Source organism: Natrix helvetica (assembly GCF_964273705.1).
Source record: "Natrix helvetica genome assembly, chromosome: 4".
Taxonomy (NCBI): domain Eukaryota; kingdom Metazoa; phylum Chordata; class Lepidosauria; order Squamata; family Natricidae; genus Natrix; species Natrix helvetica.
Window position 1 is genome coordinate 154,653,185 of NC_138550.1, and position 13,402 is coordinate 154,666,586.

General features: G+C 40.1%; 1 protein-coding gene across 1 annotated transcript in view; it reads right to left on the bottom strand.

Moving 5' to 3' along the window:
• Positions 1-4,027: 4,027 nt before the first annotated feature.
• TAF2 (TATA-box binding protein associated factor 2) overlaps positions 4,028-13,402 on the bottom strand; it is a gene marked incomplete at its 5' end in the record, with an annotated part of 87,036 nt that continues 77,661 nt past the window's right edge. Inside the window, 2 exons of the mRNA XM_081953231.1 lie at positions 4,028-4,561; positions 4,706-5,701. Of these exons, the coding sequence (XP_081809357.1) occupies positions 5,436-5,701 (266 nt within the window). The 3' untranslated portion in view covers positions 4,028-4,561; positions 4,706-5,435. The remainder of the gene's footprint in view (positions 4,562-4,705; positions 5,702-13,402) is intronic.

Genomic DNA, 13,402 nt, shown 5'->3' on the forward strand with positions numbered 1-13,402 from the left:
TTAGAACTGGCAGGAACCCACCCCTGGTCCTCGCCCATATGACCATCGCAAAGTCCCTGGTCCTGTGATCAACATTTGGCTGCTTGGCAGTTGGCGTATATGTATTTACGATGGCTGTGCCAGGGCCATTTAATCACCATTTGTGACCTTCTCAGAGGGCTTCTGACAAGCGAAGTCAATGGGAATGTTAGGTTTGCTTAATGACCATGGAATAAGCTTAACAATCACAGCAGAAATGGTAAAAATCATGTAGCAACCAGATTTTAAAGGTCAGAAGTTCTAGTCCCAATTGTGGTCATAAGCCAAGGACTATCTTTATTAAGCATATCCAGTCTCTCCTCAAGAGAACCTTGTTTCCATCTTGGTCATTTTGATTTTCTCGCAGTTGTTCGAGTCTCTACCTTGTTGATGAAATGCGGAACCAAAAATTTTATATAGTACACAAACTGGAGTCTCACCAGTATAGAACACAGAGAACTATTGGTTTCTGCCTTGACATTTGGAAATATTTTATTTATTGCTCTTAGCAGCCATGCCATGCTGATGACTCATAGTCAACGAGAATAGCTAGAATTCCAAGATCTTTTCCACATACCTTTTTTAAAAAATCCAAGAATCTCCTATCATGCATCTATGCATTTGTTTTATTTTGCCTAAATAATGAATTTTACAGTATCCTGTTTTTCTTGCTCCATTACTTTCATCCTGCTTCCCAGCATCTCAAGATCGCTTTGAATATTAGCTGCCCTCTTCTAATCAGTCTCTTCTGATGATTTGATAAGCATTCCCGTAAGCTTTTGATCCAAATGTTAAAAGAACTTGTACAGAACAAGGTGAATTCATCTGTTTGCCTAGAAATAGGACTTTCTGCACAAGAGGGAAAAATACTGAAAAGGGAGGAGTAAGAAACAGAGATTTGCATAAAATTATACAGAAAGATGCCAATTTGGACATTATTACTACTAATCCTACCCTCAAAACAACGCTATAGAGAACTGCACACCAGAACAACTAGACACAAGAACAGTTTATTCACTCTGCTAAAATAATTCCCTCAACACTGTCAAACTATTTACTAAGTCTGCATTACTATTACTATTCATCTTCTCATCTTTCCTATCACCCATCTCCTCCCACTTATGACTGCATGGCTGTAACTTTGTTGCTTGTATCATTATGGTTTATATTGTTTCCTAGTATGATCTGATTGCTTATTTGTACCCTATGACTATCATTAATTGTTGTACCTTATGATTCTTGACCAATGTATCTTTTCGTTTATGTACACTGAGAGCACATGCACCAAAGACAAATTCCTTGTCTGTTCAATCAGTTGGCCAATAAAGAATTCTATTCTACTCTATTCCCCCTTCTGAGTAGCAATATATCCAGAGGTGGGTTCCTACCAGTTTCACTGGTTTGGCCGAGTAAGTAGTAACTTGGCCTGCCACGTCCCCGAACTGTAGGCCAAACCATCGGCACCATCTTTTTTTTTGCTTCTGCACATGTGCAGAAGCATTTTTTTTAGTACTGTGCATGCAAGCATAGTGCGCATCAAGCACGCATGTGCGTGCCCTTGAGCAAACCAGTAGTAGCAGCAACCAGAATCCACCCCTGAATATATCTCACCAGAGTTGGGAAGACTGTGGCCAATATAAGACATGCCCCATTTATAAAGTTATATGATGCATCATTTTAGTAGTTTTGAAGTCTTAAATGGTTTAAACCCAGGATATGTTGAAGATCACTTATACAACAATTCAGATCATCCTCAGAGGTCTTACATTCTCCTGATACCTGACGGTGACTTGGGCTGGGGAAATTATGCAGTGACTATTGTCCTTTTCTTCTTGTAAAACCGTTTCTTACCAGCTCTGAAATATAGCTGATTTTGAATTGGTAAAATTGTTGAGATACAATACATCCTTGCTCATCTGGTGTAGGTAAAAGTTCCCCTTGCACATAAGTGCTAATCGTTCCTGACTCTAGGGGGCAGTGATCATCTCTGTTTCAAAGCCGAAGAGCCAGCGCTGTCCGAAGACGTCTCCGTGGTCAGGTAGCCAGCATGACTAAAGGCCGAAGGCACACAGAACGCTGTTACCTTCCCACCAAAGGTGGTTTCTATTTTTCTACTTGCATTTTTACGTACTTTCGAACTGCTAGGTTGACAGAAGCTGGGACAAGTAATGGAAGCTCACTCGGTTATGTGGTACTAGAGATTCGAACTGCTAACCTTTCTGATCGACAAGCTCAGCGTCTTAGCCACTCAGTCATCTGGTATAGTCACAGAATTAACATTAGTTTTTCATGCATATTTACTTCCAGAACTATATTTTTGTTCCATAGCAGTTTCCAGCACGTCCTTTACACACAATTGGTTAGAATTCAGTTCTGCTATTTTCATAAATTATTGCATTAATTCATATAGACATACATCCAGTTATATATGTACTTTTTGCTCTGTCTCCTTTAAATTAATTAGTGACTTATGAACACATCTTTGTAATCCCTAAACTAGTTTACAGATTTGAGACTTCCCACTGAAGTCTTAACTAGGACTGATCCTGCTTAGTCTCTGCGACCAGATTAAGGTGACTGGATATTGCCACCTGGAGTGACAAGCAGATAAGTACATAATCCAAAGATCATCTGGAGCAATATTATCCTTATTTCAATGTCACCTGCTATTTGTATTTCCTCTTTACGCAGCTTTTTTTAGGTTACTGCAATTGTTTGATTTTAATTCGATTTTTTAAAAAAAAATCTCCTCAGGAAAGTGCCATGGGTTGATGGCTGAACAGCGATATATATGTATTTTAATATCAAAGATTGCAAAAATAACTAACTGTCATGGAGAGTATCACATCGCCAAGCTTCTAATGAGCCAGCATCTGGTCTGTATTTATTTTATGAGCCTCTTTTGAGGTTTTTATATCTTAAATAAAGAACATATCCAAAGCTTGTGAGCTTCTAAGGATTTGAAGGTGTTGTTCCCTCATGTGCAGCTGTAACCTCAATGAGACCAGGGGAAGAAAATGGAATCCCTATTCTCACCCTAATTATTCTTCATCACTAACGTGAGTGCTTTGAAATAGGCAAGGTTGAGATTTGCCTTAATGAATGACCAAAGTAGGTTCCAGTCTGGAACAATCTTTTAAGAGTATCCAAAATTTAAATTTACTTATACAACACAGCAGGAGCGGGTTGCTCCCGGCATTACTGCCGGTTCGGTGCGTGTGCGCATTTGCACAAAAATAGGTCTGTGCATGTGCAAAATGTTAAAAAAAGAAAAAGAATAAATGTGTGCAATTACAATTGTTCTGCGCATGCACAGAACTGAAAATCAAGATGGTGGCCCTGTAGGAGAACCAGTTCAGGGGCATGGCAGGCCTGGGTCGCTGCTGGTTCCAGCGACCCAGGCCGCCAAACTGCTACCGGTTCAGTCAAACCGGTCCGAACCGGTAGGAACCCACCTCTGCAACACAGTAAGAGGAGTTCTACTGAAGCGATCAAAAGTGTGCTTTGGCCACTAGTCAATGCCTAGGATAACCAACTAGATGCTTTAGATTTGAAATTTACAGACAGGATAGTAGTCCACTCATTCCAGTGTCAGCCTTGGAGTCATTTTCCCCCTTAGCACTTTCAGGGCTATCACGAGTCAAGCTGTGGGAATGGGAGGAGGAAATAGATAACTGGGGGATTGTAGCCATAATAAAATTCTTTCTTCTGAGAAACAAGAACTTTCCAACCCGGTGCAAGAAGGTGGGATGTTAGGCCACACAACCATTGGACTGTGACCTGATTGGACCATGTGACAGACTACATGGGCAGGAGAAAGAACATTTTACTTTTAACTAGGGGGAAACCCGAGGGGGGTTTAGAGTCGGGTTTCCCCAGATGTGCCAATATGACATGCCTAATATAGCAACAACAGGACAGAAAAAAAACCTGGTTCCATGGTGGCACCCATTTTTCTTTTCCTCATCTTAACTAAGTGCACAAAAACCAGAATTCAGAATATTCAATAGTGTATTGTACTTTTTTTTATTATTATTAATGAATGGCCTTATTTTTTTTTAAAAAAAAAACAATCTTTTTGGCTACCATACTTAATCATCTTTTATAGACCAGCAATGTCTATTGAAACAGATGTTAAATAACACCAAAGACAAAATTATAAAAATCCCCAAAGGGGAAAAAAAAACACCACTGGACTAGCGTGAAGACAACTCAAATTTTAGAAAATTAGGAACAGAGCGAAAGAGCACTAATATTACATAGAATTGAGTAAAAAAGTTAAAAAGCAGTCCTATTTTACACAATAATCAGTTTTCCAAGAGAGTATCTGGTGGGTGTTTTTTATTACAATGAATAAAACTCTTTAAATCGCAGCTGCAGGCTTTATTTGCTATACATTTAAAAGTGTTTTGTTCGAGTACTTCCCATCAATTTGATTGGAAATTAGACTTTTTTGCACTGTTGTTTCTCCCACAACCATATTCTAAATGTTGATACCTTAATCCAGGGGTCTCCAACCCCTGGCAACTTTAAGCCTGGAGGACTTAAAGCAGGGGTGTCCAAACTTGGGAACTTTAAGACCTGTGGACTTCAACTCCCAGAATTCCCCAGCCAGCCATGCTGGCTGGGGAATTCTGGGAGTTGAAGTCCACAAGTCTTAAAGTTCCCAAGTTTGGACACCCCTGACTTAAAGCAAAGCTGGCTGGGGAATTCTGGGAGTTGAAGTCCGCTAGGCTTAAAGTTACCAAGGTTGGAGACTCCTGCCTTAATCGGTATTCTAAGGTAGAGCTTCTGTTCTCAGTTTTGTCATTTTTGTTTAAACGCCGTTGCTCAGTTATGAGTCTGATTAGGGAGCGCAGTAAAGATAGCAATTTTTTTCCTGCCAAAGTAAACAATCCAACAGACTTGCTTGTCAAAGGTTGCCATGTTCAAACAAGTTAAATTCATTTTTTAAAAAAGGCTTAACATTAAAAACAGAAATATTTTGAGTAAGCAACCATTCAAAGAGTTTAAAAAGCGGTGGGGCAGTTGAAACAGTTAAGGAATAAAGGAATAAAGGGGGGTGGGATTCTATAAACATTTCAGGAAGCTCAAATTACGTCCTACAATGTTGTACCAAGCATTAAGAGCTTTTTGAGAAGGTTGGGTGTCTGGCTTTCGTTTAATTCCTATTTCGCATCATGACAGCCATTTGAAGTTCAACATACATAGGTATTAACGAGAATATAAGGCAAGCAGCTGGAGGAACATTTTGATAAGATCCTAAACCTTCATTCCTTTCCCCCTGAGTGTGATCACTGTGCCTTTGACCAACAGAAGAGCAACTTGGGATCTCGTCTAAGCTCTGATCTCCTGTGGCATCTTGGTTTTGATCCTGAAGATCCACCAAGGCTCCCTCCATCCTAGGATCTTTCGCATCAGTCTGACAAAGACGGCGAGTGAATGGACCGTCCACTGGCTGGGCTATTGGAGAAAGTGAAAGGCTCCTTCTCTTTCTCCTTGTTGTCGTGCTTGTGTTTGTGCTTGTGTTTGTGCTTGTGCTTCTTCTTCTTCTTCTTGTGTTCATGGTGGTGGTGATGATGGTGCTCACCATGCCTGGAAGAGCCGGACTCTTTAGCAAAACTAGCCAGAGAAGGCAGAGGTGCTGGCAACATGTTCGCCTCCAAGGAAGACTGTTCTTTACCTGAAGTTAAAAAAGGAAGATAGGTTCATTAAAAAAAAAACCACTGAAAAGATTGAAAAGATGGAAGTTCTGCCCTCCCTGCTACAACAATAGCTTTAACAACATCTTTACTATAGATTTATTTATATCCATGGTTTTACTATTACAAACCTTTTGCTGCAATGCACTCTATCGATTTTTATAATGATTTTTAAAAATCGATTTATACAAACATCATTATAGAGTTATTAAAACTATCTCTAAAACATGCCTAATCAAGAGACAGACATGTCATGGGGAAGGCACAGCTTGATTCTTGTGTATAGTCATTAGGCTTTTTGGCAATAAGAGCAACGTTTTCTTCTGGGTTGCCTTCTTGACTTCCTAATCTACCTTGTAAACCTGGTAGTTTCTCCTAGTAGAGACTTCCTGGTGGTCTCCCCATCCAAATAGAAGCCCTCTTAGCAGTGCTCTTTCCAGTGGTGAAATTCAATTTGTTTTTTACTACTGGTTCTGTGGGCCTGGCTTGGTGGGTGTGGCAGGGGAAGGATACTGCAAAATCTCCATTCCCTCCCCACGTCTGGGGGAGGGATATTGCAAAATCTCCATTCCCACTGAACTCTGGGGCCAGCCAGAAGTGGTATTTGCCGGTTCTCCAAACTACTCAAAATTTCCACTACAGGTTCTGCTGTCAGAACCTGCTGAATTTCACCCCTAGTTCTTTCTATAGTTACTAAACAGTAAGAGCCCAAATATAACATAATGTCTCCATTTCAACATGATAGGAAGCCATAATTTGGCACTATTTGTAACTGGGAATAAGCAAGCATTTTACGATCTGGTAAAAGGTGCCCATCAGGTCCAAGCCACCAAACTGGAGGAAGAACTAGATAAACTTTTGTCAGCAGCTTCTTCACCATTGCATCAGAATCCCTGTCCTTTTTCTCCCTGAAGAAGACCGATTCAATAAGTCATAAACAAAACCTAATTTGCCAGTCTAGCCTCTTAAGAGAAACAAGGATGTTAATTTAGCGCTAAACAAACCACAAATGAAGGCCTCCTGGCTTATTCACTGAGTTCCTCTCATAGGAAGTGTCAAGAGAAATAGCAACAAACTTGGTTTTTTTTCCTGAAAAATTACAATTCCAATAAATCCAGACTATACAGTTCACTATGATATCACACCAACTCTCTCGCAACCTGAAGCAAAAGCATTCAAGTTCTGCAAGGATATGTACCCACACCACCAAGATTCGCTGGATAAATTAAATTAAAGTAATAAACATGATGCAGTAACTGAATAGCCAGCATAGAAAGGAACACCCAAAACACACAAGATGAATAGATGAGTAACAAATCATTTCTACTATATAACATGTTACGTGTCTACTGTAACATGTAAAAAGGAGATGGGATAGAAGTCTCAATATTAATGTTACTTTGCTCCTTGGAGTGTAAAACATGAATGGGGGAAGAGGCTGTGGAGAGAAAGATATATACAGCTGCTATTTCTTATACTCCATAAAGTTGCAGTCTACAGAAAGAGATAACTGAGTTATTTGGTAAACTCTGCAATGATTCAATTGTATCCCAAATCCTAAAACTTTGGACTATTATTATCGCCTAGTAATATAAAGGTCAGTTGCAGCAGGGATTATGGGGATAAGATGTTCTTAAACTTCAACCTGGAAAGATTTAAGAGCCGACTCCTGAATATGCTTATCTCTACCACTACACTTCTTGACTACAAGCCAAGCTGTATTTAATATACTTAAATACCAAATCAGTTTCTTTTTTTCTATTACATCGAAACTTTGGTAACAACTTCTGGAGGGCTCCAGGAATGTCCTCCAAGGCTTTTGAAGAAGGCATGCAATTTGGGGCCTTTTCCATCATTGTATTCCTCTTTTGCCACCCCTCTCTAGATTTCAGAATTTGCTCTCATTTCTGATAAGTACGGGGACCTTTGCAGCAAGATTTTGCTCCACGGTGACCAGGGATGGTAATGTTTTTGCTATGGGGTTAGCGTAGATTAGATTAGCAATTCTCCCTGGGCATCCCATGGATATTGTTTCTTCATGTTGCCGTTTCTATAATGTGCGGAATTTCTTGCCTTGTTCTATTCCCAGTCAAGCCTCTGACCACATAATTACAGCTTCTACATTACAGGCTTACGTTTTAATTACAAAGCTGTCCTCACTGGTGATTTGGGTGCACACATCTGAGGCACGATAAACCATACCAGATTTTAGGCTCGTTGCAAAACACAAGTATAGAACCAGATACAAAAGTACAAAATGAATTTTTTCAGGCTGTCCAAACAGGAATGTAATGGAGTATACCAGAAAGGAAAAACCAAGTAGATATACAATGTCAAATGCTCAAAGGTCTGTTAAATTTTTTAGCTGAAATTCAAGTTGTCGGAGAAATATTTGCAGTCCCTTTTTCTTTTGCCTCTCAGAAATATCTTGTGCATTTAAAAAAAAAAAGGTTGCTACTGTGAATACATAGATTTATTCAAAGAAAGCCTGCCTATATCCGCAAACAAACTTAAACAAAATATAGGCCTAAAAACAGAACCATAAACATCTTCTATATCTATTAGAAGATAAATTTCTGAGATTTGGGGGGGGGGGGTTACCTCAGGAAAAAGAAAATAGGCAAAGTTTCAAAATCAAAAGCATGGAATTAAAATCCTCACATGCCTAAACGTCTTATGCCCACCAAGTTATGAGAAATCAGAAATGCTCAAGTAGTATCTCTGCAATTTCATTAAGCTCAACACAAATATTAGAAAGGAAGATGAAAGGCAGTTGCTATAAAACACACAAACTCTCTTATTAATTCCAGATCCTGAATTCACTTGCCAGCAGATTTTTTTTTCCAGATACCACTACTAAAACTAACTCTCCATGTATGTTCTTTTTAGCTCTGGGTGTTTGGTAGTTCATGAACTGTTTCCAGAATTTCATTGTTTGTTTCACTTGTTTACCTGTATGCTTGTATTCAGTTTATTTTTGTGACCTTGCTATGAAATATAATAAAAGAGAGGAAAATAGTAGAAATACAATAACAGTATGTAGAATAGAATAGAATAACAGGCAACCTCATTTAAATGAGGCATTAGTAATTATTATTTTAGTTAATAGTGATAAATGCTAGCTTTGAAAATTTGCTGGCAAGCAAATTTAGGGTTTGGAACAAATAAGAGTTAATCTTTAAGGCAGGGACCTTTTACCCTTCTTCTAATATTTGAACTTAATTACTGGGATTCTGAAAGTATGGTCCCAGTAATATAAATGTGATTGTTCTGGTGAAGACTGAGTTAGCATCAGAGCGGTAATCACTGTTAAACCAATCGCACCCATGATAAAGGGGAACAAACTTCTTGGCTACAGATAGTCCTTGATTTACAACCACCCACTGTTCAAAGTTACAACGGCACTAGAAAAAGTGATTTATGACACCGCACTTATAAATATCACAGCATCCCGATGGTCACGTGATCAAACTTTGGCTCTTGGCAACCTGCATGTATGTACGATGACTGCAATGTCCCTCGGTCATGCGACTGCCATTTCAACCTTCCTAGCCAATTTCTAACAAGCAAGGATAATGGGGGAAACAGTTCTGCTCCAATGGCATGATTCATTCAACACCTGGAACAGTTTGCTTAACAACCATGGCAAAAAATATATATCATAAAACCAGACCCAACTCACTTAGCAACACTTAAGAACTTGACTTAGCAATGGAAATTCTGGCTTCATCTGTGCTACCTGTACTTTTCACTGTTCTCCCTTCATTTCCCACTCTCAAATATACTTTGCTAATGCCTCGAATTTTAGCACCTAATTTTACAATATGTGTTGTGGCCTGCCAGCAGATGCAGACAGTGAGGAAGTTGGGAAAGAGCATGGGTCAGTCCTGGAGTCTGGGGAAGGCTCTGATGAGGGCTCTGCAGCGGAGGCAGAGATGGGGTCAGGGCCGTCTGACAGTTATCAGCTGCCTTCGGAGTCAGACATCAGTGAGGCAGATGAACAGCTGGAGCCTGTTCCCAGTGTGAGTATGCAGAGTTGCCAGATGAAGGGAATAGCTAAGAAACAAGGATCGACTTGGGAGTAAGGCCACAGGTGGATGGTAAATGGCCCCTCCCATAGGGAATAAAGGGGGAGCAAAAAGGGAGTGGAGTTTGTAGGAGACAATGAGTTCATTCCTGCATTCTTGCCAAGTATTGCGGCGTCTGAAAGATATCGGCCTGGCTACTCTCCACGTCTGATAAAGGTCAGTAATTGTGAAAGACTGTGGGCCGGGACTTTGCTGGAGAGGAATTCACTGTAAATTAAATAAAAGGGGTTTATCGGGATGGGGACCCAGCTTTGTGCTGCTGGGGAAGCCTAGCTCAGAACAATATGGATAGCCAGATCCGGGATGGGGACCCGGCTTTGTGCTGCTGGGGAAGCCTAGCTCAGAACAATATGGATAGCCAGATCCGTAATTCTCTCTGGCTAAGGGGTGCTCTATGGGCTCTTCATATTGTTGGGATACAATGCATTGGCTGTGTTCATTCTTCAGCTTCTCAAGCAACGTCCTTTTCCTTGAATAACCAAAACGTCTCCCATAGTAACGGACTGGAAGAACCACAAAGGGTGAGGTGCCCACATTTGCTTTTGAAGTGATTACTAATACCCTTTGGAACAGAACACACATTACGCTAGCTCTTCACTTGGCACCTTCTGTGGTTTTAAGTGTTCAGAAGCCAACATCATTATTAGTTTCACTGCAAAACAGATGTTCGGAACTGAGAAAGATGATCCTTACTGAGAAGCTCCAAAGCGTCGCCTGTGCCTGAATGTGGAAGTCACTACAAAACTTCAACAAAAGAAAAGAAAAACGAGGGAAGCTACGGCGTATTACCCGGTGTCATAACTCATGGCTACTCTGCTTTAGCTCCCATCAGCCTTTCCACCCCAGCCAACAATTATTGGTGTTAATTGTAAAAAAAAAAAAAAGGGGGGGGGGTGTTTTCATGGATTAAATGCCCTTAAATCAGCCCTTATAGTTGACTTAACATGGTTCACCACTCCAGCTACATTTTATATGTAGGTGTACAATTTTAGATCACAAAATTTTCCTGATCTCTTTAATGATCTTATATAATTGGGAAGAGACCCAGTTTGGTGTAGTGGTGAAGGCATCAGGTTAGAAACGAGGGGACTGTGAATCCTAGTCCCGCTTTTAGTAGGAAGCCAACTGAGTGACCTTGGGCCAGTCCTTCTCTCTCAGCCCTAGGAAGGAGGCAATGACCAACCACTTCTGAGAACTTTCCTAAGAAAACTACAGGGCCGGCAGTCCGGGCAGACTCCAAGAATCAGACACAACTGAATGGAAGGAAAGGAAAGTTGATAAAGACAAATGCCTCTTGATGGCAACCACGATAATGTTAGAACAGCTTTAAAAAAAAAAGAATTCTCATAATGATTAGACTTTCTCTACCACTCCTTTTATTTAAAAAGACATTCATAATGGGTTAAAAAACAAATATTAAGAAAGAGGCACTATGATGCAATGGAATCTTGGATACAGATCTAAAGCAATGCAGATTCAGTCTGAATGGTTTGCACTACAAAGCTTATTGCTCGATGTTTTATTTGCACACTTCTCTTATCTTACAGAGTAGTTACTAAATTGGGGAGGATGCACTCACGGGGGGGGGGGAGAATGAAGTGACTGAGAGAGAGAGAGAGAGACAGAGAGAGAGACAGAGAGAGACAGAGAGAGAGAGACAGACAGACAGACAGACAAACATTAGGCCTGTACTCTGACCTGGGGGTTGAATAAAACTATTATTTCTTAAACCAAAAATTGTAATCATATGTTAAGTAATATACTTTACGAAAACCCTTCGCAAGAGCATACTCCATATTTTATTATATAGCGCATTAGAAAGAAATGTTCCAATATAATTGAAAAGCTAAACTTTAAACGAAGATGATAATTCACTTCTGTTGTTTGGATTTTTTTGGTCTCTGCAAGAGGGTGAAAGACTCTACTGTTTTGAAGATTGAATAACAAATACAGTCTGTTTTTCGTAGTGTAAGTCAAGTTTTGAATGATATCAGAGGGTGAAAAAGAGGCTGCATTAATGCTTTCAAAGCTACTATACTTAAGGCAAAAATATAATTAACATCTAACCGTGCTTATGTTTGTTTTTGAAGAATCACAGATTTAGGTTGTGCAAAAAATTACTATTGTATACCAGATCATTTTTCCATGTTTTTCCCCATTTTGTATACCAAGTCTTTTTTCCCCATTTTCCACTAACAGAAGATAAAAGTTATGCTAATATATATTAATATTTCTGAAGACTATTTCCTCTGATTTAAAATTCTTTCTATGAAGAAATTATAGAACAGTTTGGAAATCAATTAATACTGACAAACCTAAAATTGTTCAGAGAACCACACACCAATAATTCCAAACATTTTAACTTGAAAAAAATTATTAAATACCCAGCGTTTAGTTGAAATAACACTAGATCAAGGCCTATATACCTCATTTTAAAAAGAATAAACTTTTTGATTCAACCAATTAAGCTACTAGTTTATATTAATTGGCATATGAATAATACAAGTCTGAAGAAATGTCTTTCTTTATATGGTGTAATAAGGCCTCTTAAAAGATGCATTTCTCCACATTAGGAGTGAAAATGCTACTGACACACTCCATATCCGTGTGCTTATCAATTAAGTTTCAATAAATTAATTATTTAAAAACCAATTTGTCGAATTGATTAAGAGAACATCAGGCTTCAAACAGATATCCCAACGAAAGCCAAATGTTGCCTAAGAAACGTCTGCTCTGATGCTTATCCCAAAGATGCTGTTCCAAAAGGCAACTAAACTTTCTTGGTTTTTTTCTTTGAAATTGTTTCACTTCTTATCCAAGAAGCTTCTTCAGTTGTTATTCAGGTTTTTGGATGAGAAGCGAAATGTTTTCATAGAAAAAAACCAGGCAAGTCCAGTTGTCTTTTGGAAAAAAGCACCTTTGGGACAGCCATGTCCTGGATGATTGAGAATCTCCATGCATGATGCTTGTTTCTCATATAAGTAGCTCTTGCTTAGTGACCATTCCTTCAGCGACCATTTGAAATTATCCCGGTGTTTGAACTTAGGGCTGTTGCAAAGCTCCTGTGGTCACCTAATTACAATCTGGGTGCTTGGCAACCTGCAATAATGGCCTGTTGCCAAGTGCCTCATGATGTGTTCACCATGTGTAATCTTCTTGGTGTTTTGCACGTGCTCAAGATGGTGTCCTGCCGTGTTTGAGGAGAACTTTGGGGAGATGGTTTTTTCCTTCCTCGGGGTATGCAGGGGGTACCCTACTTCATCATCGGTCCCAGGTCCAGCTATTGAAACCTCCTGGGTCCTCGGGGGTACCCTTGTGCTGCGATTTCCTGCCCTGTAGCCGGAATGTTGTGAGTGGAACAGGGTGGATTGGCGGAGAATGGAGAGCGTCTTCAGCTACTGGCGTGGGTGTGGGCGGCGGCGGGACTCTTTGCCCACGCCGTGGTACAATCCCAGTTGCTCTCCCCTTGCTTATGGACGTTATAGACTGGACTAGTGGGGAGAGGCTGAGGCGGCTGGCATGGGCATTGATGCCAGCGGAGGATGGCTTCGGTAGTTGACGTGGGCGTGGTTGGAGTGGGGGGGGGCTCCTTTG